Source organism: Camponotus floridanus, unplaced genomic scaffold (genome assembly GCF_003227725.1).
Source record: "Camponotus floridanus strain SB8 unplaced genomic scaffold, Cflo_v7.5 scaffold129, whole genome shotgun sequence".
NCBI lineage: Eukaryota > Metazoa > Arthropoda > Insecta > Hymenoptera > Formicidae > Camponotus > Camponotus floridanus.
The window spans coordinates 467,671-494,522 of NW_020229247.1; the positions used below are offsets into that span (position 1 = coordinate 467,671).

A 26,852-nucleotide genomic window follows, 5' to 3' on the forward strand; every position below is an offset into this window, starting at 1 on the left:
AACATTAGTCTATTTGTGTAGATTTTTCGAACGCAACCCGCGGAACGACTCGAAGGATGACGGAAATGACCGAAATCGCCCGAAAAATACGCGTATATGCAATTTTGAAATATTTCGCAGGCGCAAACCTGATGTTTTTATCAGTTATTAGTGTACTACGATGTATCGAAGGTGTTCAGTGGGTATTTCTCGTCTGTGCTTTCGGCAAATCTGTGAAAATGCGAGTCGTACTTTCGTTAATCTGATCTCACGGAAAGTTTTGTGTATCATATTTCGTGCGAGAGTGTATCAGTCATCGCGTATTTTTCTGTGACATTTTTGGCAAAGTATACAAGAATGTACCGCGAGCGACACAGATGCCTGCTCCCGATCGCGCGGGAAAATGTGTCCGTCATATTTGACAATGAGTTATTTCGCGCGAGTACGTTGTGTATTTCTCGTCGATTTTCTAAGGAATCTGTGAGAAATGCATTGTAAGAGAGCTCGGCGACTGCTTTCATTAGTTCCGATTGCGCGGAAAATCGTATCCGCCATATTTAAGTTGAAGTCAGCCGCGTACATCTCGTGCTTCCAGCTGATCTGTCAAAAAATGTCTCGCGAGGTGACAGTCAGCTGATTATCGGATCGTGATTCTCTCACTATTTCTCCGAACAAGAGGTATTTATTTTGTAATATTTCTATTTTTTAGTTGCATATGTATGTAAATCTATTTCTTCTTGGAAGAATTACATATATTTATTATATATTTATTTTATATATTTATTATATATTTATTATCTTGATAAAAGAAAAATAATTTGACTACTTTCAGCGCAATTTTCCAAAGTACTGTATATATCACTTCATTAAAACGACGCACCTTTATTAATGTCAGCGTGTATTAATTGCGAGACGATACTTGATGAAGTAAACCAATTAGCAATGACCGATGACGCTACGTTAAGGCCAAGGTTTGCTCTTTTGTTTCAAGGCATCGATCGACAACTTGTTTTCCTACCCTTTCGGATTAAACTAATGAACTTACTCGACACGAGAGTCTTCGGTGAAATGTATGTACACAAAATTCCATTTCATGACTACGAAGATAGATTATTCAGAATTTCTGTTATCGTACGTAATTCAATTAGAATATTGCCTTACTTTGTAACAAAGTATCTTTCTTTACCATGAAAACACCGGCAACGTGTGTGGAGATTCATTACAGAGCGCCGATTTTACGTCTAATGCGAACACTTAAAGGCTAAAGGGATTATGTTGAACTGTCAAGCGTCTTTGTCTCTTTACCATCACAAAGGGAGAGAAGCCGACATTTTCGCGTAAATTAAATGAAGCGCAAAACGAGCGAAATACCACGTATTTAACGGTAGGAAGTAGGGCACGAGGAATACGGGCGATGGAATTGAGTCAAGCTTGAGGATACCTGACATTAAGTTCTACTTGGTTCAGAAACTTTAATTGCAATCTGTAATATAAAGCGACAAGTATTACAATATTATAAAGATGTGATGGTCTCTCATTATATTCATGTAACCGTATAAATATTTTCAAGATGGAATGCTGGAAAGTATATGAGAACATTCCATACAGTCCATACATTTTTACTCTATATTTTATTTACGTCTCTCACAGACTGCAACATTTAATTAAATGCAAATGGTACATTCGTATACGCGCTATTTCCTCTATTTTCATATGTTTAACATGAAAATATTTCATAAATTGTAATATTTACGGTGAAAAATATCCCTGAATTTTACGTTTCAAAAAAAAGTGATTTGTAAAGAAAAATTTGTCAAAGGATTCGGCGTTCAAATTAGGCAAATTTGACAAATACACCTGTAACAATAATATCAAATCAACAAAATAAATTAAATAAATTTATAAAATAAATTAAATTCTCATAAATATAAAAAACAAATATAATTTGCCTTTTTTATTATAAAAATCAAACAAATTTATAAACCATAAGCAAATATGAAAAATGAGAGGCGCATTTTTTAATCCAAACGTGCTGAATATCTCGAATTGATTTTTCGCTTGAAATACTCTTAATAGTTGCGTGTGATTTCACTTTGAATTTAGGAAGCCGTAGATAATCCCTACGACGGTATAATTGATTTTCGAAGCGCCGTCTTGGCGCGAATGAGTTTTCTCCTTAATTGTTCGACCATTCACGCTGTTAACTTTATCACCATTCTAGCTCGGGGCAAATTGATAATTTAATACGAGCACGCATGTACGCCATTAACCAACATGTGAAATGTTTTCGTTGCCAGTAACCGGAAGTTCCGTGGAACATCCCTCGAGTGTTTGCGCCACTCGAACGCCTCTCGAGACTCTCGCAATCGCAATACGCGCTGATCTATTTCAATCGCGATGTGCGTCGAAAAGCACGTGACTGTCGACGTGATAAGACGCAAAAAAGTACACGCGCGAGACTAGTTGTACAAATTTTTTCGCAAATACAGCTCTTGCCACGCTTCGATCATGTTATTACAAGTGAAAGTTTAATATTTTTAAAAAGATATTAGATAGAATTTTTAAAAAAAATCTCGTATCATCCTAAGCATATCTAGATAAAAAATTAAATGTGCTATGTTTATTATATTATCAAGCAACAGTCGTCAAAAATTTTAATCTAATGTGATTTGAGATGTACGTATACACACATACATATGCACAATTTGTGATCTATTGTTCGAGCTAACATGCGAATCAGTTGATAAATTCGATTCTATCTGTCAAATTCGACATAATGGTTAACCGTATGATACGGAGATAATTGACGTTTAGGGACATATGCAATGGATAATGCGATGTTCGTCTACCGTATCCTTGCCATTTAAATTCGCTCGCAATACGACTCGGAATAAAGGCATAATCGACGAATCTCCCTTGAATATGATCGTTAGTCACGTATGTTTTTAATCGACCGCTGATGACCCTTGATAGCCTCGTATTAATGTACTATGTAAAGTTGATATGCATTCACATGCACGTTAATTTGCTGAAAATATAATGTACATGGCAATGTGTTAAATCGATATTGCTCATAAAATTCGCCAACATAATAATTACGACTAAATGGTGGTTTAATAAATTATTCGCATTTAATGTCAGCTTTTCAAAGATTACTGATATATATATTAAAGCCTTTTGTTTTGTTGCATACAATTATATAAATATCAAATGAATAATGCAAGCTTTTAAATAAAATTGAGCTTCAATCACTCGCGAGTGAATGTTCCTTCTTGACTTTATTGCGATCTCTATTTCAATTAATTTATTTATTCTCGAGCGATATCTCTTTTATCTATTGTACAAATTTTACGAAATTTCGTAATTGTTGTCTTGGGTTGCTGATCGATCGCCATTAATGATTATCGTATCCGGATAATAGATTGGAGGATGCAGTATCGTGAAAGAAGAAGAGGTGTTGTTTGACCTACTAATACACAGTACACAGCTAATTAAACGACAAATAAGGGTGCGTCAGGCTATTCCGGTTATCATCCCCAATTCGAGATTTCGTTGATTAATTCTCATTGTATTCTTTATTGGCCCAACTGTAAATAATTATTTTCGTAATGAATCCTTTCGCCGATGTATTTATAAAATAATAATAGCATGATTGTTTGCTGCATAAACAAATTAAGTATCTCATTTGTTTTTACAACATTAATTTATTTTGGTAAACAAAGAAAGAGAGTTAATAATAGCTTCTATCTATATTTTATTGGGAAACAACATGCGCGGATATTGTAACAAATATTATTGATGTGCAGTTTGCGTTAACGTTATTTGTAAAAACATCAATGTGTGAAACATCGCTTTTGCATCGAGTCAATATTTGTCACCGATATGACAAACGATGTGAGATTCTGTCATCAAAATATTCTTAAATAACTTACTGCAATATATCGAATTATATATGATAATAACCATCGATTTTCGCGGTTATATTGCACAAAAGCCGAAAGCCACGTTAAAGCGTTCTCTTTGTGTGACAGGAAAATAATTGATGTATTTTCTACTGTGTAAGCTTATTACAATAACCTGTAATGTCTAACTACATGACACAATAATTAACTAAAATTAATCATAAAAAACAATCACCCTGAAATAATTAGAATTATTAATTTTACGCGAATATGATGGCAATAAAATTATAAAGGAACTACGCGTAAAAAAAGAACATGTTTTTCTGCTTCACTGGGAATACCAAGCGATATCAATAATTAATTAATAACACGCGATATGTTTCAGAATCGATCATTCTGAGAATTGTGCGTATTTCCGAAATAAAAGCAGCTGAGAGAAGAGGACTCACGGACAGTAATCCAAGAAGCCGCCATGGATTCGCATGTAAGTAATACTAATTATATTATATATTTGTACAATAACTGCACACGAATTATAATATTCATACTTTATAAAATAATTTTGACATTTATTGATTTTGACTTCTGCCTCCAAAGCGAAATCATTTTAAGTTGAAAGCAAAAAATGTAATAAATTATTTTATATTTTATATTGCATTTCTAATAAATTACATAATTTAATTTTGAATACTTTTCTAGTTTTAATGCAGTAAAAATCCATTTTAAAAAAATATTATAAGCAAATAAAAATATAATATTAAATATATTTCTTCTTTGCTCTAAACTCTTTTATATATATTTTTTTTTAATTTTATTTTAATATTTTTATATTTGTCATTAAACATGAAATCATAAAAATAAATATATCATAAATTTCGCTCTACATCAGTGGTATTAATGAATCAAACGCCAATATAATTAAATTACGATATCTCATTCCATTCCGCGTCACTTGGAGAAAATTTGCGATCGCATATTTTGAAATTGATGAATAGATTTCAAAACAAGTTCAATCACTGTTTCGTAACGCTCTTAGCTCTTTTAGTTATAGCAATAATTGTGCGTACTTTGGATAATTTAGATAAGATGATCTCGAGAATCCTTATAAAAAAGAAATAAATAAAAACTAGCATAACACTATACGAAACAGGCAACAACACACTTTTTATTCATAACAATTTTTATTTAATTTGCTTTTCTAATAAAGAAAACAACGTTGGTTATCATAATAATACGTCAATCCAAAGCCAGATATTTATTCGATGCCAGTCGACCTTTCAGTTTGTCAACATCAACAAAAGAGAATCTCAAAATCTTATTATTTGCATGCATCTGCCACCGCCGGAATATTGGAGAGATACTTTTCTCTGTTAGAATATCTATAAATGTCTTCGCGGAAAGGTAATATTTTCTATATAAACTGAAAGATCAATCGCAGGCTATCAGCAAACTGCCGACGTTTTTCTTGGCATGTAAAAAATATCGAAAGGATTAGCTGGATTGACATTTGCAGACGTACATTTTTAAATGGTCTTCTTGCAATGCAACTACATAACTTTATTTTGTAGAATTTCTTTGTCGCAGCAGAAACTCTGAATACTTTTGAATACAATCTGAATTATCGAGATAGAAAAACTTAAAAGACGTTGCATGCAATTGACAAAGACTATTTATATTTTGCTTTTTTGTGTTGCTTTTTTTATTTTTCTTTTGAGTTTGATTTTAGAATAATTTATATAATTTCTCATTGAATAATATGTTTTAATAGATAATTTTCTGTGATTCATTTATTTCAAATTTTTATTTAATTTTTGCATTTCTGAAGTTTTTCAAGCAAATTCAAAATTTACTTGGAAAAGTTGCGAAAAATCAGTTTTGTAATGCTGATTAATAATAAAATTAAAATATACATATATATGATTTTTTAATATATTCAATATATTTAATATATTTAAATTTTACATAAAAAATTGAATTTAAATCGATTTATTTAATAAAAAGTTTGTCTAGTAATTTTATATATGATGTCTAAAATATAATATCAAATACCTAAAATAAATTGTTGGATATATTGAAAAAATAATATAATGAATATATTGAAAATAATATAATAGATATATTGAAAAAATAATATATTAAAGATATCTATACAAAAATGTTGAAAATCGTTTCTTAGAAATAAATTATTCTTGTATTTATAAACAATTTGTAAATAATTCCCTAGAAGAAATTATTTATTAATTTTCTTATAAGAAAACCATTTTATTTACTATTATCTGAGGAGATTATTTAATCATCAAGATTATAATTGCAGTTATTTCATTCTGAATAAAATTCATTATGTAATTCATTGTGAAAATCACTCAAAATCATTCAAAGAAATTTCCAAGTAATTTGTATCATAACAATTATGTTATTTTCTACTTTATTGCATTCTCATGGCAATTCATGCTCTTTTATTCGGCAAAGTCAAAATTGCATTAATTGCGTTCATGTGATATTGTTTGCCAATGACATTTTAGTAATATCACGTTAAAATTAATCGCTTCTCAACAATAATCATAATATATTATACCATATTACTGACCGAAAAAAGATTTATATAAATTTATTTAATTATTTAATGCGTATTTGCATACAATTAGAAATAGTAATCACATCTTTTTACAAAGTATTTAAATTAATGAGCAATAATATTTTATCTTTATTTTTGTCCAAAAAAAAACATATATATATATTGTATATACTCTAATCCTGCAAATATTTTTTATTTCACGAACATCACGTTAAAGTAAGAAAATTTTTTTGAAAAATCTTTCTGAAACGCAGTGCTTCTGATGGTACTATTTTATTTATCGGCAGCTTATTACGATATCTGCTTCTAATAATATCCGTGTGTTTTTATACAACGCAAATCCTTAACGAGCTTTTTCCAAGCAACGCACTTTTGCACGTGCATATGTAATAAATATAACAGGGTTTTTTTCCTTCATAAAGAGGTTTATGCGAAAGCTTTACATGGATCATGAACTGCGATCACTTAGGACGATAACAGTAAAAAGCAACACGCTTTCTGTATTTTCCCGCATGTGGATTTTCGCATGAAGACAAACGCTTGCTTCAAATGCTTCACTTTACGCTGTAAATGCCCTTTGGTGTATTCACAAAAGTCTACGCTTTCCAACGAGGTCAAAGCGAAATTTCCCCGTAAGGGATTGCCGATTCCCTACGAACTAACAACGAAGATTTCCCCATAGCTATCACAAAACACGAAGAAACTTGTCTCTGAGAGAATCGTACATTTGATTTATGTATCACATTTATCCCTACGTGTATTCAAAAAGTGGAACAAATTAAATTGAGATTAAATTGAGTTATTAATTAACTTGCCTCTCTTAATCTTTTTATGTCTACAGTAAGCAAATAATCCAGCTACCGCCCCTTTTCTCAGAAAAGTTTTTATACTCAAAGCAGATGTTATTTTTAATTATATTCTATGTCATTATATATTTGATGGCCGTCATTTATTAGCACGTGCGTGGAGGGAGTGAACCATGTAACTTCATATCACTTAATATTATTTATTTTTCCCAAGGGTTTAGAAACACTTTGCATATAATGTAGTGTGCAAGTACAGTAACGGGTACAATTTTGCTATATTTTATATAAATTTATATGAATTTTATATGAATTTTATATGAAACTTATATGAATTGTTATTATGAAAATTGTTGCGTAATATATTAGAGAGAGAAGTTTCTCTCTTTGCTCTATAAAAATATTTTACAATATACATATGTTAGAGAAAAGTCTTGAAGGTATTTTCAGAATGTACGCTTCTCTCCTTTTCCGAGAGTATTTTGTATTTTTAGTTAGAATTTTACAACTTGTTTATACAGAATTGAAATGAAACTATGACAATATAATTCATAGGTAATACAAAACGGATATCCACGAGAGGACTAATTTGAATATCGGGAAAACGATATTTCGTATATGGAGAGTATCAAACACTTTGACACGAAGTAGCGATCGCCATTATTGATGGCCGTCCTGTCTCAAATGCTCTCGATAATGCGATAAGTGTTCTCTCAGTATAAAAAGCTCGGGTTCGAGCTTTAACGAAATTCAGAGTCCAATAGGAAGGCTAACTTTCCGTGCGAAATGACCATTCATTTGCTAGCCTCAGAGCAGTTTTCCAACGATTTACGGATGCTCGTTTATGTAATAAAATGTAGCGAGATATGAAGACCCGTTTGTACCCAGTTATACGGAAGTATAAAGATATATTCCTCTTGACAAGTGAAGTATAAGTGCATGCTTTTCCGGGACAGTGCATTGCGTGTGTCACACTTAAAGTAATTCATTCAAATGTAAAATTATATGCAGAATGTTATTAAATAAGTAAATAAATAAAACAAATTTTCTTGTAATAAAACATGCACATTTAGATTTTAAAAAAGATATAAAGAAGAAATATATGGAGATACAATTTTGCCAAGTGAAATTATTATCGTGGAAAGAGGGCTTTTATATACATTGTATGAAACGACGAAAAAGAATATATTCTGAAAGATTGTGTGGATTTACGTAAAATGTTTTTCAAAGTTGTTTTCTCGGAAATCATTAAAAATAGCGATATAATTCTTTTTTAATTTAAATATTAAAATTCATTGAAACATTATGGGAGAAGTCTACATAATTCACACACAATTTTTTAGTATAATAAAAATCAAGGAAAATATAGAAAATAAGATTTTTATAACTTGTGTTCTATTATTAGAAACAAAAAGTAAATCTCTGCAATCATATATTTCTAAATTTTCGAAACGTTTGATTAAAATTTTGTAAACTACAATATTAAAAAATTAATTTTCATTGTTGATTCGTATTATTTCGTAATTATTCCTGCGAGAAAAAAATTTGTGTTCGATAATTTCCGATGTCGCGTGCAGTTATCTTTATAAGAATTAATATAGCGATAGTTTCTTCGACAAAGCGAGAGCTTTACGGGATTCAGCATCAACATCTCGGAAACTACTCTCGAAACTATCGTAGGGATGAATTAACATGCGTCTAGAAACCGCGATACAAGGTAAAGAGAAATGTGCTGTAGAAATTGTCGTTATTCGCAAAGTTTATGTTGAGGCGACCTAGAATAATCTTGTGCGCAAGCTGTAGTTTATGAGATCGAGCGTTACAGTAACGTAGAAAAGTCAGAGGGAAAATAAACAATTTTATTGCCTCGTCATCGTACCATGGAAATGAACACGAGAGGAAAAATGCGCAGCCAACTATGAAATCATTTGGGAAGTTTTCCAAAGGATTTCTATGAACCGATTCAAAATAAGTAATCACAAATGATATCATCTCTCTTACGAATATTTGTAAATATGAATATCATGCTTTTAAAGTGACAAGCATATCAATGGAAATTTTCTAACTTTTTAAACAAACTGCTATTATCATCTAAAAATAATAGTAATAATAATATAATATTATATAATATAGTGAATAATTAATAATATATTATTGTGATAAATTCTTAAACTCAAATAAGCTCTAGTATGATATATTATTAGTTATTTATATGATATTAATATTTAATTTCTACAAGAACCATATATTGTATAGTCCAATAATTTATAATCCAATAATTTTAACGATGCTGTTTTGCATATTAATTTGCAGTTTTAATGTTAACAGCCATGCTGTTAATTCATCGCAAACAGATTCGATTATTGATCGCTGACAAAAATTTTTATCATACACTAATGTCACTTGATGAAAATGTTACCAAAATAATAAAAATTTATGAAGAGGAATATCAGTTTTGATAAAACTCTCGTTGCATAACATTAAGCCGTAGATGACAATGGAAAGAAGCAGAAAATAAATGCAGCAAAAGAAAGAGCGTGCCATAAAATGAAGGAAAAGCTTTTTATGCGCTATTTACGGCTTATATTTTATTGCAAATGTAGAATAATGTGCAACTCGGTAATTCAAAACTTATAACAAAAAGAGTGTATCGATGTAACGTAATGCAATGTGTGAATGTAATTTAGAATAAAATATTATTTGTCTATAAATATTGTTTCTTTAAATATTATATCAAGTGCTACTTGCGTGTGTGAAAAAAATATAATATTCTTTTCAACTAATAAATTAGTATTAATGTAATTTTTTCGAGTTTTTTTTAAATATTTAATATTGACATTTGCAGTCAAATACACATCGCGTCATATGATCTTTTATGATATAATTCTATAATTTATATAGGCTGCAGCATAAAACATATATAAAAATGTTTGACTTGTATTTTAGATGTGGATCAACATACGATGAATAGCTTGAGCAGAGTTAAAAAATTTTATAACATAACGAAATACATAGATAATATACATTCATTATCTCTAATTTTATAAACTAAGTATCAAACAAATTTTCATTGCAAATATCACAAACTAATTTTACATTTCAAATATCAAAGTAATAAAGAAAAAACTATTAATAAAAGTAATTGATATTCGAAGCTTATCCCAAACTTTTTGTCGATTTTTTTAACCGCACAATTTGTATTTTTTTGCTTTTTTTTAATATGAGTATCTTTTTAATTATAAAAAGAATAAAAGAAATATATATATTTAAAAATTATAGAATATAAATTATAGAATATAATATATTTAAATAATTATAGAATATAAAAGAAAGTTCCATTAGTTTTATTTAAGTTTATCACAATTTAATTAATCCTCTGTCTTCATTTATTATGGTATTATAATTTAGTTAAGAGAAAAGAAATTTTTAATTAATCACTATTAGATTAAATGATATTTTGCATATTACATGAAATATGTTATGATGCTATTATGCTAATGATAATAGGATGGTTCTTTTTCAAATTTTTAAACTTTATTTTGAGATAAAAATTTGTTGAAAAATGTAGAATTTCTGCATATATTGCTCACATAAATAAAGTACATAGAGTACAAGATCATAAAAAAATATTCGGCAAGCATTTGATGTTGTTATGTATCTTTTTCTTCTTTGTTGTGGAAAAATAAATCGTGAAATTTCTCGAAAATTCTGTAACAGGAGATTACAATAAAAAATAGAAAACAAATACAATTCAAGATATCGATTTTGGCAAGTTAAAAATCACAAAAGTCCATCCGAGATGAATCCTTCGTTTTTGCATGGGGAGGCTCGAGTTAACATTTTCTGTACGTTTTTACGTTTTACGTGCATTTTCACATTTTAATATATCGGTTCCGATACACAAATTAAATACAGAGATTTGAAATATTTGTGCGATAAACGTATCTCCATGTAGAGCATGAAATTGTTTTATTTAACTTGACTTTATTAATGAATTTTTTATCTGAAATATGAAAAAAATGGATCATGTACCGAACATTGGTGAACCAACATTTGAAAAACAATACATCTATTAACGAAGCAAAGAGAGAAAGAAAGAGAAAAAATTTTTCAAATATTCTCCCATTTAATATACTATGTGAGGGTAGATATAAAATTATAAACGAATAAAATAAATTCACGGTGCATACTATTTAAGTAAACGAATTGCTGTTTTGATTCCCTTCTCTCTAGTTTTCAGTATCTTGTTATCTTCTCGTTAGATAACGCGCTTCGTCATTCGCTACTCTTAATCGATAGATTTTTCTCTTACTTCACGATCACATATTTGTTACTGTCAAATTGGAAATTTAGACGAAATAAATTCCGGAAAAATAACGCGCGCGTTCAGATCAATAACTAAAACGAGTTTTAAAAACGACATTTATGAAATAGCTGCGCATTTAGAATTTACAATAATTATGAATATTAATTCATATTTGCATTGAATTTGTTTCAGAGAAATGATGACATCGACCGGATCAAGAACTCGATGAACGAAAAATTGAAATCAGAATCCGATCGCTGTAATCATGGAAATAAATTGGGAACAGGTAAGCAGAATAGCATTTAAATAATTTCAAAAAAAATGATGCGCGAAATATTGCCACGTGTTAAATGATATTTCATGAGAGAGAGAGAGAGAGAGAGAGAGAGAGAGAAAGAGAGAGGAAAGAAACGATTGCGACTGACACAATTAAGCATCCATTTAGTAAAACAGTATCATATGCATGAACGATCTTAAATTATCGTTTAGCCACCTGCTTCGTGTTGGATCATGTATCGCTCCACTCGCATGCATTTCGATCTCTTCTCGTGTCGCTCCTATTACGTAAAATTATGATTGATGGTTTGAGTTTAAGTTATGATTGATGGTTTATCAAATAATACGACATTCTAATTGATTAACTTTACTGTATTAGTCGTAGAATAGGAAATACACAATAGGCAACCTAGATGTAATTATAATGAGCATATAATGAAACATATGCAATCAAATACAAATAATCACCAATTGCCAATAGAATCGTAAATAATTAATTTTTCAATTATTTAGTAACTGAAAATATTCAATTAACAATCTATTTCTTACGATATTTGCATTTATTTAAATGAAATATTATTATTGTGTTTGTTTAATTAAATGTTATTACCATGTTTATATCCACTTTTAAAAAGCGTATATTGAATTGATACACAAATGTGTCTTGCACTTTAAATTAATTTCAATAATTGGACCAATATCACATATTAAATTTATTATTCATTTAAAAAATGAATATTAAATATAGTTCATATTATAGTTTGATCAAAAGATTATTTATTATTTATCTAAATTAATTTAATATTATCATTTAAAATTTTTTAAATTTTAATATTTTAAATAAATGTTCCAATTTTAAAACTAAATTTTCATACTTCGAGATTTCCTTTTAAATTATAAATTTGTTAATTGCAGTTTATTAAATAATATATGATATAGAGAGAAAATAAATGGCGTGCATATAGCATGCGTCTCATAATAGTCTAGTCATATAAATTGCACAATGTATCGATTTATAAAAAGCTTCCAGTAGTATTTTTGCAGTCGTGAATCAAAAATTGAGATACGATCTAAAACTATTTCTTCTACTTTTCACGTTACAAGTTTAAATTGCATTTTGACTCTTGTTTTTTAAGAGACAAAATAATTCGTGCTGTCTTTGAAGCATCAATGATCAATTGCAATGAGCACTTTGAAAGCATCAATGATCAATTGCGGCAGTAAACAATCGAAAGCGAACATTCACGAGCGATAAATTTGCATAATGCAGGGTCTGGAAAGACCGAGATATGATGCACATGTGCAACACATGGACTAATGTCAAGCGTTCACACGTGTCGCATTTTGCGTTTCCGCGTGTGTACACACGTGTGTGAATAAACATCGCTTATAGAATGTCTCCGAAGCAATTAATATCACAATTAATCTCGTATCACGATGCCGGCTTGTTTAAACAACTCGGACGAAATCAGATGTAGAGCCAATATGTCACCACTAGTTACACAAGCAACATTTGATTGCGAAGCCAAACGAGTTTCGCAGATTTTGTTTGATGTCTTAGTATAATAGAAAATTATATACAATTGTCGCTTAATACATATTACATCATTCTATTCATTTAATATTAATTATTTTATTAATTATTATTTCTATTCATTTAATGTTAATTATTTTATTATGAATCCCCCCCCCCCGAATTTCAATAAATGAATATATGAATCTTTTTCAATAAATAATCCAGGATAATCAAATACATTAGTTATAAGAATCTTTTTTAAAGCCTTGCATTTTTTACATAATTGTACCTATTCATCCGACAGAAACGTTTTAATTCGAGAATAACTGGAGTTGAAATGAAGATAATTACGAAAAAGCTCTAGTAAATTATTTTAATGTTCCGATTGTTAAGAAGCAAAGTGTTAAATGTAGCTCGAAAGAATAAAGGATCAAAGAAAAAACACATCGCGATATAATAAATTCTAGTCCGTACAGTCATGTCTGGAGTTAAAAGTACTTTAAACTCTTAATAATCTGTCGTTTTTACATAATTCAGTTTTATCACTATGCATAATGTACAGAAATTTTAAATCAGATGGCACTTGACAAAAAACCAATGAACTTTTTTTTTAATTCCTCTATAGAATGTATCAAAAATGTCGCGCACATTTTTCACGCTTTTTTTTAAAACATTTTTTATCTCATATATAATTTTCGAGAATTTTATATTTTATCTAATTTAAAGTTATATATATACGTGGCAAAAAGCGAGAATATTTTAACACACATACATTGATACATATTATAAGTTTAAAATCCAATTAAAGGAATACATAAATAAAGTAAACGCTGTTTGTGTCTCGAAGCATTCCATGTCATCGTCACACGCTTCATTCGAATTCTAATAGTTCCCAATTGTATCGAATTTTATTAGAATATTCGACACCGATCGGAAGGCTGCGCACGACTTGGGATGCAACGGATGTATGTGGCAACGGAGAGTGCATCGGTGGATGCACAGTACATCTGGCCTTGTAATATGCCATGTACGCGTATAATGAACCTCGATAATACCGAGTATATGGCATTGTTTCACGCAAATGCGGTAATCCTACTGCTTCACTCCGTTCGCATCTCTGCACAGAACATGCGAATGCGTGATATACATATGAAAACGATCAAATGCAATTTCGTTCATACATGTCTGTTTAATGGATTGCGCTAAGCCGTTGAACCTGCCACTGAAAGATTGCTCGATTCAATCGGGAAAACAAGTTTCTCGTTTAACTTTGAAGTGATGATTCCCATGTGTGAATTAGGCTTGCTCATGGCAATGAATTGGCTCGACATAGCACATTTAATAATAATATAAATGTAAATATATATGTATATGTTTATGAAGGAGTACATTGAGAAAAATGTCCGATGAAAAGATAATGAATGGATATTATATCGATCACTTTTAATCGGATATCTGATCGGAAAGTTCCGAATTTTGAACTTTCTGATCAGATATCCGATCGATCAATATTTTCTGATTGGATATCTGACCGGTTTTTTTTTTTTTTTTTTTTTTTTTTTCGATTAAAGTGATCGGTATAAATCCGTTATCCGTTATAAATTCGTTATCTTTTCACCGGATATTTTTTTCAGTGTATGATTCGTAAGTGTTCAGTAGATGTAAGAGATATTTAAATTACATTCCAAGTGAAATAAATAAACATTTAATCCAAACAGAATCTATAAGTTCTAAAAAGTCTCGAGATAAAATGTGTTTATTTAAGTGCCTTCGTTATTTCTTCTTGCGCTAATATTTGGACGTAATTTTATTCAGATTGGTGCCCCGAAATTTGGGACACGATACTATGTTGGAACTCGACAGCACCAGGACAGTTGGCGATTCAGCACTGTCCCTCTTACATCATGGGTTTCGAACCTCATGTAAGTATAGTCACGTTTCATCAATTGTATCAAACATAAAACTGAATTGATTCGTGTAATAGCTTTTTCGGAATCAATACTTTGCGCTTACGTATATAAAATTTTACCATTGAATTATATATGTATATAGAAGACACATATTTATATGTACGTTGAAAATTTAAACGATCGGAACAAATTAAAATCGAGATAAAAAGTTTAAAACTTCGAGAAACTTAATTATTTTCTCGGTCTAATAACGTTCTAATGTAGATCTTCGCTGATTGATCGGCGAAATCTATTTTTCAGACCCAACTGATTGAGATGCTTCCGGCACAATCTGGCATCAAAGTTTTCCAACATATCCAAACGCTTTTCCGACGAATTTAAATTCTAGTTCTTCTTAAGCAGAACTTTAGCAGATACTTCATTCATTCTATAACATTTTTCAGTGCTCGAGCTTTTAGATATCTTTATTGAAAATTAAAATATGCAAGTTGTAAAATTTTATTAAAGTAAACTCAATCGAAATTAAATTCGAAACAAATCTCTCAGAACAATCTTGCTTGTAGTTTGAAAGATAACATATTTCGATACTTTTATTAAGTTAAAAGTTAGATGACAAATACTTCTTTTTTTTTCAGGCATATGCATCGAAGCAATGCATGCCAAATGGCCAATGGTATGTAAATGCTGCTAATATGATATGGAGTAATTATAGCCAGTGTTATCAAGATCAGTTTGTTGTCCTGAACATATCGGATGTACAGGCGAATAATATTACTCTCAAGGTAAATAGATAAAAATAGCTGAAAAAACAGTTCGATAAATGAATTAGACATTTTGTTAGAACTTTTAGACTTTTTTTGTTAGAACTTTAAGTAATCATGTGTGTAATTCATCGATCGAAGGAATAAATTTGCCATGCGGAAAACGGCGGAGATGAAGAGATCAATTGGAATCACACGGTGACATGACGTCAGTCATTCTACTCGCGAGGAAATGAGTGCTGTAAATGACTCTGTCCACCCAGGTGGGCGTCATGACGCTTTACATAGTAGTCCAAGACATTGTCGTAAAATTAGTTTTCTTGGACGGTAATGAAACGAGCGAACAGACAGATGAGTCAATAGCTACAGCATAATAGTATTATTAAGGAAAATGGGTGGAAAATGTTAAAAAGAATTTTTCTTCCAGTTTTGCGTTGAATTTTAAAGCCGATAGTCAAGGCTTGCTTCCTCGTAAAGCAACGGCAGCTTCAGAATTCGAACTGAGCAATTATTTATTCAACCATCAATTTCTCTTTCCAGCAACTTTTCGATCTTCAATAAATTTAGTAAAAAATTCAATTAATTTAGTAAAAACAAAGTAGAAAAAATAATTTCAAAGTTTTAGACACGTTGATTAAAATTTTAAGCTCGATATATTATATACATTTGACGCGTGAGATATTTGAAATCTAAATTAACAACTTTACGCGAAATTTATCGAATAAAGTGGCAAATATTAACATATTTATTAATTTTAGTACAAGCGAAGAATACAGTTAAAATATTGTATTCTAAGCGTAAAACGACTAAAAATTACATAACGAAAAGCTTTATATAGCGATAATGAAATCATAATATAACAGGTAATAATCTCCTTAAGCATCATAAATACTGCATAAAAGCGAATACAGAATGAAATAAAAAAGGAATTAATGAAAAATTAAGTAGAAAAAGAGTGTAATAAAGAAGACTGTAAGAGTTTACGAGCCATAAATTGAATGTCATTTAAAACTTTCCAACGTATCTCGAAGAAAGATCATATTTATGACAATATTGTTTTACAAAGCATTATTTAAAGTCGCATCGATCGATAAATTAGACTTAATTTAAAACGATAAGCTACTCTCAAAGATAAGTCGATTTATTCTACTACTTAATATTCTTTCACTATTTAATATTTTAATATTCTCTAAAAATTTTATCTAATTAATATTAAGATTTTACGCATACTTTAATTATTGAAACAATCAAAATGATAAGGAAATCATTAATTATTTTTTTTAAATACAGTTGCAGAATTTCTTTCCGATAGTGAAGACCATTTCGAAGCTCGGCTACACAATTTCATTATTCACTCTCATCATCGCGTTTTGTATTTTGGCGACTATTAAGTAAGTATAATTATATAAATATAAAATTTTAACGCATATGATTGTAACGAGACGTTTTATACATTTTCATTTTATACATTTTTTTATGCTTCCATACATGTTTCCAATTTATAAATAAAAAACAACTATAATTTAATATTTTTTGAATGTTTTAAAGAAAATTTCTTTCTTCTATTTCTTTATTCCTTCAGCATATATTGCGTTATAAAATAGAGATTTTAATATCGAAATTAGCGATAGGAAAAGAATAATAGAACTCTCATCTTATTTAATTAATATTATTTAATATTATTATTGATATAAATGCAAGCCTGGAAAACCGTCGTTGGGATTTTTAATTAATTTAATTTCAAAATCAAATCGTGTGTCTCACGGCGTCACATGAAATCTTGCATATTTTAATCGAAACGTAATTCGCATTGCCACGTTCAAGTTTGTCTCCCATCGGACGTAGGAAATTGCGATGCTCGCGGAACATATTGCACATGCATCTGTTCGTCTCATTCGTGATGCGAGCATTTATGGCGCTACTCAAGGACCTGCTCTTCGTATCCGGTATCGGACTGGCGGATGCTGTGATCAAACATGACGAAGGCTATTGGATTAATGATACAGAAAACAACTGGCACTGCAAAATGTTTACCAGCTTGTGGCAATATTTTATTCTGGCCAATTATTCCTGGATCCTGATGGAGGGTGTATATCTACACAATCTGATTTTTTTCGCACTCTTCTCCGACGCCAACTCCAGCATCGCGGTCTACGTTGCTTTTGGATGGGGTAAGTAAAATTTATTTTAAGAAATCATTGTTAATTTTAGAAGGATTTCTGAAATCATAATCAATCTTATATATTTCTAGAGATTGATTATAAGTTACTTTGTTTTTATTAACAACCTTGTCACGTTAATAAATTGTGACATATTTATGAATATAAAGTATATTTTTATATAAAATATATTTATATATTATATCTTAATAGACTTATATAAAAATATATACATATCTTGTGTATGTTTTAAAAAAATTTAATACAGATTTTTTTACTGAGTGAAGAATAATTTCAATTTCTAATTAATCTAAAACTAGCCTTTTAACTTTTTTAATTAATTTAAAATCCAACAATTTAATTAATCTAAAATTTAATTCTTAAAATTAAAATATTTTATACATTCATCGATCTGTATGCTCTGCTCTTATTTGATTAAGTTGCAATGTTTTCGTAATAAATATTTAATTTATTAGCTTTTTCTAACTTTTTATTGCAATACTATCTAACATTAAAAAATTAAACAAAAACACAGAAGCTACATTTTTATTGATGAAAAGCGTGCTGAATTGCAAATACAATGAAGAGCAAAGTACAAATCTGCTTCAGATATATATTTCTTTTGAAATATGTTATATAACTTTTAACAGCAAAAGATAATATGATTTTCTACAAGAAAATTGTATGATTTTTCAAAATTTTCAAGAATTACCATAGAAGAAAATCACAACATAGTTCTGTATGAAATGTGACATCGTATCGATTATTGTATCTCCGAAAGTTACATGATGCAAGCGACAGTAATGCCATATATATCACTTTCAGTTCTAATTTGTTATAAACATATTCCACAAACAATGTTATATCAAACGATTTCCATCTTCTGATCATCTCAGACATATGTCAATATTTCTGATATTTCTTTCAAGACTTTATTGTTTTATTAAAATTATTAATTTTTAACTTTGTGTATATATGTGAAATCCATTCATTTCCATTACCGAAAAATACTTTTCAACAAATTATTCATTTTTGCTTGAAGGAACTTACTATTAATAACCGTAATAAATTGTTCTGGTAAATTTGTTTTTGCTCGTGTAATCATCACAATTTCGTCTTTCAGGTCTGCCAGCTGCATTTATCTTACCCTGGGTAGTTACGAGAATCATATATGAGGACACATATTGCTGGACGACCAATGTGAAGCCACTCTTGTTTCTCTTTATACGAGTACCTACGATACTCTCTATTTTGGTAAGCATTTTGTGAGTGCCAAAGAAGCTCGTTGAGCTATAATTAATTCAGTCGCAAATAAATTTACCGTTTCACTCATGTCAGATAAATTTTGTGCTCTTCATCAACATCGTGAGAGTACTGCTGGTAAAACTCAAGTCCACCATGTCGGAGGAAACGCAAAGATACAAGTAAGCTTTATGTGAAAAGTTATAATACTTAGTATATTATAATCTATCATAATCTTATTTTTTTTATTTCTTTTTTTTAGCGAAAAATGGCACACATATGTAAAATTATTTTATATATAATTTTAATAATTATTATATTTATATATAATTTAATTAACTACACGTATATATGTATATCTATTATATTCCGATTTAGACGGTGGGCTAGAAGTACGTTAGTCTTGGTACCACTCTTTGGAGTTCATTACGCATTTTTTATCGGAATGTCATATAGTATCGGCGTAAACGAGACTGTAGAAATCGTATGGCTCTTCTGTGACCAGCTGTTTGCATCTTTTCAGGTATATAATATTAATAATTATTAATAGCACTAATCTAGTTTATACCAAACGCCGAACTGTCTTAAGTAAGCTTTTACTAAACCTCTTAATGATTGCTGCATTTCAACTAGTTGAAAAATTTATGCAAAAATTACTAAGTAATCTACAAAATTTCCAAAATTGAATTATACACTGAGCTAGTAATAAAAAGTTTTATATTTTTAATTGAATTTTAAAAGCACAGATTATTGGATTTACGTAACTTTATGCCATTCAACTTTATATAGCAGAACCTTATATCATATAAACAGCGAAATCTGAGTTTTTTAAATCTCTATGATTAAATTTTTTTCTAATGTGTGTATAATATTTATTATACAAGATAACTCTTCTTTATTAAATTTCAATTTTGTTATATTCTAAAAATTTTTTCTTCACAAAATTAATAAATAATGATAAAAAAATAGGGACATAGATGAATAAACGCACATGAGATTATTAAGTGAAAAAATAACAGATAAAATAAAAAATACTATTAAAAGATATAAATAACAATATTATAATTTTTTTTGATTTACACAAAAAAAAATATAATAATATTATAAAGATTCGCATTAAAAGAACTCTGATCTGCTCAGCAACGATTAAAATTACAGAAGTTATTTCTTTGTTTTCGGAAGGGCTTCTTCGTGGCGGTATTGTATTGCTTTCTGAACGGCGAAGTAAGGACTGAAGTGTCCAGGACGCTTCGGAGCATCAAGTGGACGCGTATTCATGGAAAACGATGGGGTTCACGACCATCAACACACTCAGTCAGCACATGCAGCTGTAACAATATCTCAAAGTCTGGCAGTCGACACTCAAGGAAACCCAAGTGGTGGAAGTCACGCTGGAAGGCAAATCCTTGCATGTTCCAAGATCAGACCATCCGTCAGTCCACCCACTCGATGGCGAGTACACAAGGTGTCCCCTTAAATCCTATGAAACGTCGTATCCTCTGTCTCTTGTGTCTCGTCCTTCTTATATCCATTGCTTAACGTTTATTACTTGATTCTACTTTGATCCTTCTTTATTTTAATTCCTTTAATAGATTAGAATTAATAAATCAAACATAATTGTTTGACGATTGAATCGTATTGACGATTAAATCGCTACTTAAAAATTTCTGGAAATTGTTAAAATATCTCAGATACAGATTTCTTTGTTTAAGGAATTTGAGCAAAATAAAACAATTAATCAAATCTTAAAAAAAAAATCTATGCAACTAAGATGCTTTTGATAACTATTTGAATAAATAAAATCACAGATGAATCAAATGTTTAATATATTTTGCACTCAACATATGAGCTATCCCATACAGCACAAGATATTCTATGAACATCTTAAAATATTTTATGAATATTTGAATATTCTACGAATGTCCTAGAATGTTTATGGAATATCTTGTGCTGTATGGGATAAAGAATAAGCAAGCACATTAGTAAATTTATTTCAAAAATTTGTCATCTAAATTAAAATAATATATACAATTCTTTTTTTCCTATTGATTTTTCCGTATTCTAGATATAAAAAAGAAGACAGAAAAATATTTACTAACTATCTACTAAACTGAAAATAATACATCAAACATACGATACATCATGAGAAAAATAAAGCGTTAAAAAGAACGTTTGGTATTTGAGTATAAAGTCTGAGATTAAATTTAAAGTCAAAAATCGATCATTATTAAACAAGGCAGTGAAAAGCTTACAATATTTCTTGAACGCGAATCTACGCAGCGCATATACATGCGATTACGTAATGAAATTTTACAGACGTTAGAACGAGAGGATGTAGTTTAGCGAGCAATAAAGACTTGGAGATTGTCGATAACAATCAAATACTGCAATCGACGATGCAAGATCAACATATTCATCACACATCGCCTCTGTGCAGCAAGTATACGGATCAATCGTTACTCTCCTTCTGCTCGAACGTGAGTGTGTCACGCGAATATCTGTGTCAAATTTTCTAAATCTTTAATATAGTTATCAGTAAATATTTTACTCTTTATTTCATCGCGCTCATTATAACATCTAGTTATATTTTTACATTATATTTTTTGAATACCAATATTTAAAATTTATCTAAATTTATATAATATTTAAATAGAAATATGTACATTTAAATAAATTTAAACATATAAAATAAATATATAATGTATATATTTATAAGCATATATATTATTAATTGCTTTCCAAAATTTATTGGATGAATAAATGTTCGATTTTTTTTCAAACGATAAAAAATATCTTGTTACTGAAAAAATTAATTTTTGTATCACTAAATCATTTTTTTTTCTTTTAGTCTGAAGTGTCGGGAAATATCGATAAAATCCGTGATCAACATCGATGGAGTGACTCGGAATGCTGCCATCTCGCATACGAATTGCATAAACTATAGCAGCATTATACCAGTGATAATGCTTGGATTCAAACATATAACAAAATACATGTCCTGTAAATGTATAATACGCATTTAAATGCGTATATTATCCCTGAAAGAAAATAAAACTGAAGGGATTTAAATCTGACATAAATTTTCCCACGAAACAGAGAGAGAAAAAAAGAAGAAATAGAAGTAAAATTTTATTCTTTTATGTATGTTTTTTATGTCTTAGAGTAGTTTTTTATATATTATAAATGGAAATTCAGTCTTATTAATTCTTCTTTTACAGGAACACATCGTGTTGTTTATATAATCGTTCATGTCGTAATTTAAATAGTGTAAGCATAAATGTACATGTATAATATGTATAAAAAATCAATATTCGATATTTCATTATTTTAAGCATTTGTTGAAATGTATTGGAATATTCGATAAAGTATCTCGTATCGATATATCTCAATGTTTTGAAATTCTATACGCCACCTATTGTTGTTGCACAAGCTTTACTCGCGAAACTGTTATACGTCCATTATTTACAACGATTTCTATGCACACTCTGATATAAATAAAAATGAAAACAGCTTATTAAATTATGAATATTATGTAATCATGTAATATAAATATATCATTAATTATATTATTTATATAAACTTACTTAGGTATTTTTAAAGAAGAAATTTTTTTATTTAATTATTAACAAAACTTTTATTTTTCACATTTAAGAATACTCAAGATATCTCTTTTATTCATTATTTATTGAGTTTGTAAATAATATCAGTACTGTTATATTTATAAATCGATAGTATCCTGTTATTTGTGATGATCAATGAAAATCTTATTCAAATTCTAGTTTTTAAATATATATATATATATATATATATATATATATATATATATATATATGAGTAAATGTGCTTGAAATTTCTTTATTGATAACATAGTATATTGTGAAGTGTTACCAATTTTATGATAATATTTTAAGATAATATTTTGTTTCACATATAAACATTTAATTAAATATTTTAAGCTTAAAATCGTAAGTTCTTTTATTACATGTATATAAATGTGCATATATATATTTTACATATATATATTTATATTAAAATTGGTGATATATGCACGTTTGACAGCAAACTTATACAAATCAATTTAATGTAAATTATAATACATTAAAATAAAAAGAAAAAAATTAGTATAATCTTCTTTTATCCACTACTTATATATAGTTTTTGCAGCAAAGTTCCTATCAAAAGAATTAATTTTTTTATATTCCTTTGTAATCATTTAATACATTGAAATATAAATTATGCTGTATACATATATACAAAATTTATGTATATTTTATGCATTTATATTTGTAATATTAATATATACACAAGTTTTCTATAGTATAATGATTAGATGATGATGAAGAATTATATAAAGGAATGTTGTAATACTTATATCACTCCCTTGATTGGCAATGATGGCAACCAAGAAGGAGAGTCCTTTTTTAATTGCTCATACTTTAATTTGTTGATAAGAATACTAGTTATAATTTTGTCTACATCATGTGTTTGTCCATAATAATCAACAAACATGCCTTCTGGATCCACCAAGTATATAATAATCGTATGATCCACCTTAAAAAAGAAAATAAAGTGTTGCAAAGTTTACAAAATTACTAAATTGTTTGATATGACTTATATACTAACAATATAGTCCTCATCTTGATCTTTAGGGCCATTACTATAATAAACTCTGTATGCTTTGCATACTTTTCCAATTTGTTCAACATTGCCAGTAAGACCAATAATTTTATCAGAGAATTCTTTGAGGTACTTGCCAACAACAGTGGGAGTATCTCTATCTGGATCAACTGATATAAAAATAGGCTGCATTTGGATATTGTGCTCTTTTTCTATAAATAGAATATGCTCAGTAAACACAGAGATAGTATAATGATGTAGTAAATATTCTTTCTAATTGCTTTAAAATTAACTCTTAAATTTTTTAAATAATTTCTTACCAAGTTTATTTACTACATTTGTCATTTTTTCGATTTCATCAGGGCAAACATCAGGACAGTGTGTAAATCCAAAATATATCATTAACCATTTTCCTAAGAAATCATCAGACTTGACTGTTTTTCCTTCTGTATCTATTAATTCGAATTTACCACCAATTTTAGCTTTGCCTAATTGTCGTCTTCTTTCCAGTGCTATACTCTTTTCCTTTTCCATTCTTAGATGATTCACATATAATAGAAGAGCACCACCAATGATACTGGAAATTGTCAAACTTTGCCATGTAATTGGTGATTTTTTTGCTGTTTTCTTAGGTTCCTTTGGTAGAGTAGATTCATACAATGTTTTTGATGTATTTATATACCTAAACTATATAAAAAGAAAATTATTAAGTAAATCTGCAAAATATCTCTTTCAATAAAAAGCTATATTAAGTACATAAATAAATGATACAATTAAATTGAAAAAACAATAAGATTAAATGCAAGCATCAAGATCTATATATATTAATCGAACAAACGAAACTGACATTCATAATTGAATATATGTATATCACATAATATTCTAATTCCATTAGATTTGTGAGATGAAATAGATATTTACATTATGATATTTGTTAGATGAAATAGATTGTTACATATATTTAAAGTAAAAAAATAATAAAACTTTTATTTCTAGTGCAAAAATAAATGAGAAATTTATAGGTTACTAGTTTGCATATAACACAAAATATTTAGAATATTAATATATATTAATAAGTTTTTCAGAGAAGATTACCTTCGTTGAAACATTACTCCTATTTAATGATACAAGAGATCTTAATATTAACTTTGACATTGTTTCTGATAGAAATTCCAATTTTCAATCAGTACAATCTTTCGCTGTCAAAACAAGGTTATATCAGAGAGAAGACTGAGAGAGGTCATGGCCTGCTTTTAGGTGATCCCTGAAAGCGATACTCCCTCTACATTGAAAATGTGGACATAAACTACAAAGCCAAAATCCATAAATATTCTCAGAGGGTATAATGTGCACAATTTCTGGTTTCGTTCCGTACTATGTGCATGAAATGACGGATAGCACCAAAGTATAACAAGACACTCATGTATATAAATTGATAGTAAATAAATTATTCAATGCGCGAAAAATACTGTAATCTTCCAATATAATGTTCAAAGATGAAATAAATATTTTTCTATATTCATTGCCATATTTATACATAATTTTGATATCTCTCTTAGTCTGACTCTTTGCCTTCGACCTGTCCGGCATGAGAACCCTATCTAACTAAGGCCGGCATTCATAATTCACTCTTATATTTAAGATCCTCTTAAGTAAGTTGAAAAATACAACTATTTTACTAACTGAACGAAATCTCAAGACGCGATCTAAATTATTTTAAATATAAAAAAAAATATATATATATATATATATACAGGGTCTACCAAAAGTGTGGAAACCCCTAAAATCTCGGAAAATATACGTTTTACAGAAAAGTGTTCCAACAAAAGTTGTAGGGTTAAGAAGATCTATATACTGATTCTATCAGTTTGACCTTGGATGGCGTCGTCAAGGTCAGGTCAAGGTCACATTGACTTTTTTAAATGACACCCCTACATTTGATTGCATATTCTTATAGCTAATTCAAGAGCTTTCCAAAACACTATAATAATGTTCATTTTATTAAGTACTTTGCGAGTTATGAGGGTTGAAATAATTTCTTAATTTTACATAAACCATAAAATATCTAGTAAACCATTCATTTTTCGATTATCTTACCTTCATACTTTTATGTACAAAATAATGAAAGGAATCAATTGGTGTAAAGAAAACATACAGTTGTTTTTAAGAAAAAATATGGAATTGTTAATTGCAAATTACATATTTTTTCTTAGAAACAACTATGTGTTTTCTTTACACCAATTGATTCCTCTCATTAATTTGTACATAAAAGTATGAAGGTAAGATAATCGAAAAATGAATGGTTTACTAGATATTTTATGGTTTATGTAAAATTAAGAAATTATTTCAACCCTCATAACTCGCAAAGTACTTAATAAAAATGAACATTATTATAGTGTTTTGGAAAGCTCTTGAATTAAGCTATAAGAATATGCAATCAAATGTAGGGGGTGTCATTTAAAAAAGTCAATGTGACCTTGACCTGACCTTGACGACGCCATCCAAGGTCAAACTGATAGAATCAGTATATAGATCTTCTTAAACCTACAACTTTTGTTGGAACATTTTCTGTAAAACGTATATTTTCCGAGATATTTAGGGTTCACATTTTGTAGACCTGTATATATATATATATATATATGTGTGTGTGTGTGTGTATGTATATACATAAATACATAAATGTTTTGTGTTACGATAAATCTTGTAAAATCATTGATCTTTAATAGTATCTCGTCAGTGAATGCTTTCGAATGTTACACTTTATGTAGCAAATTTTTTATATTGTTCTATTACAATTTTCATAACA

The 26,852-nt window shown here is 29.0% G+C and overlaps 2 protein-coding genes across 5 annotated transcripts in view; one reads left to right on the forward strand and one right to left on the reverse strand.

Moving 5' to 3' along the window:
• The window catches only part of LOC105258720 (secretin receptor), a 34,732-nt gene extending 11,922 nt beyond the window's left edge, over positions 1-22,810 (forward strand). Inside the window, exons 2-13 of one of the 3 annotated variants that reach the window (XR_003122390.1) lie at positions 4,267-4,365; positions 11,758-11,851; positions 15,173-15,279; positions 15,903-16,049; positions 17,319-17,419; positions 17,853-18,199; positions 19,311-19,441; positions 19,526-19,611; positions 19,808-19,952; positions 20,612-20,881; positions 21,746-21,906; positions 22,278-22,810. Coding sequence is in view for 2 of the 3 variants with exons in the window: in XM_011270179.3 (XP_011268481.1) it covers positions 4,354-4,365; positions 11,758-11,851; positions 15,173-15,279; positions 15,903-16,049; positions 17,319-17,419; positions 17,853-18,199; positions 19,311-19,441; positions 19,526-19,611; positions 19,808-19,952; positions 20,612-20,894; positions 21,746-21,906; positions 22,278-22,373 (1,710 nt within the window). In the remaining variant the exon portion in view is untranslated. Of the gene's footprint in view, positions 1-4,266; positions 4,366-11,757; positions 11,852-15,172; positions 15,280-15,902; positions 16,050-17,318; positions 17,420-17,852; positions 18,200-19,310; positions 19,442-19,525; positions 19,612-19,807; positions 19,953-20,611; positions 20,895-21,745; positions 21,907-22,277 lie in introns of all 3 variants that reach the window. The other 2 variants (XM_011270179.3, XM_025405970.1) reach the window with 2 other exon arrangements.
• Positions 22,811-23,465: 655 nt separating this feature from the next.
• Positions 23,466-25,286, reverse strand: LOC105258721 (protein SCO1 homolog, mitochondrial). Of its 2 annotated transcripts, XM_011270184.3 has the most exons (5): positions 25,142-25,286; positions 24,367-24,733; positions 24,053-24,258; positions 23,798-23,980; positions 23,466-23,601 (listed from the first exon to the last, which is right to left on the reverse strand). In XM_011270184.3, the coding sequence occupies exons 1-4, from the start codon at positions 25,199-25,201 to the stop codon at positions 23,798-23,800; spliced, it is 816 nt and encodes a 271-aa protein (XP_011268486.1). In that variant the 5' UTR covers positions 25,202-25,286; the 3' UTR covers positions 23,466-23,601. The 2 variants fall into 2 exon arrangements, with proteins under 2 accessions (XP_011268486.1, XP_011268485.1); XM_011270183.3 differs by lacking the exon at positions 23,466-23,601 and having other exon boundaries at positions 23,712-23,980.
• Between the last annotated feature and the right edge of the window lie 1,566 nt (positions 25,287-26,852).

Coding starts and splice junctions, on each gene's coding strand:
- LOC105258721 (XM_011270184.3), bottom strand. CDS start 25,201: ATGTCAAAGTTAATATTAAGATCTCTTGTATCATTAAATAGGAGTAAT. Junction 24,734..25,141: donor GGAGTAATGTTTCAACGAAG/GTAATCTTCTCT, acceptor CTTTTTATATAG/TTTAGGTATATAAATACATC. Junction 24,259..24,366: donor AAATGTAGTAAATAAACTTG/GTAAGAAATTAT, acceptor TTCTATTTATAG/AAAAAGAGCACAATATCCAA.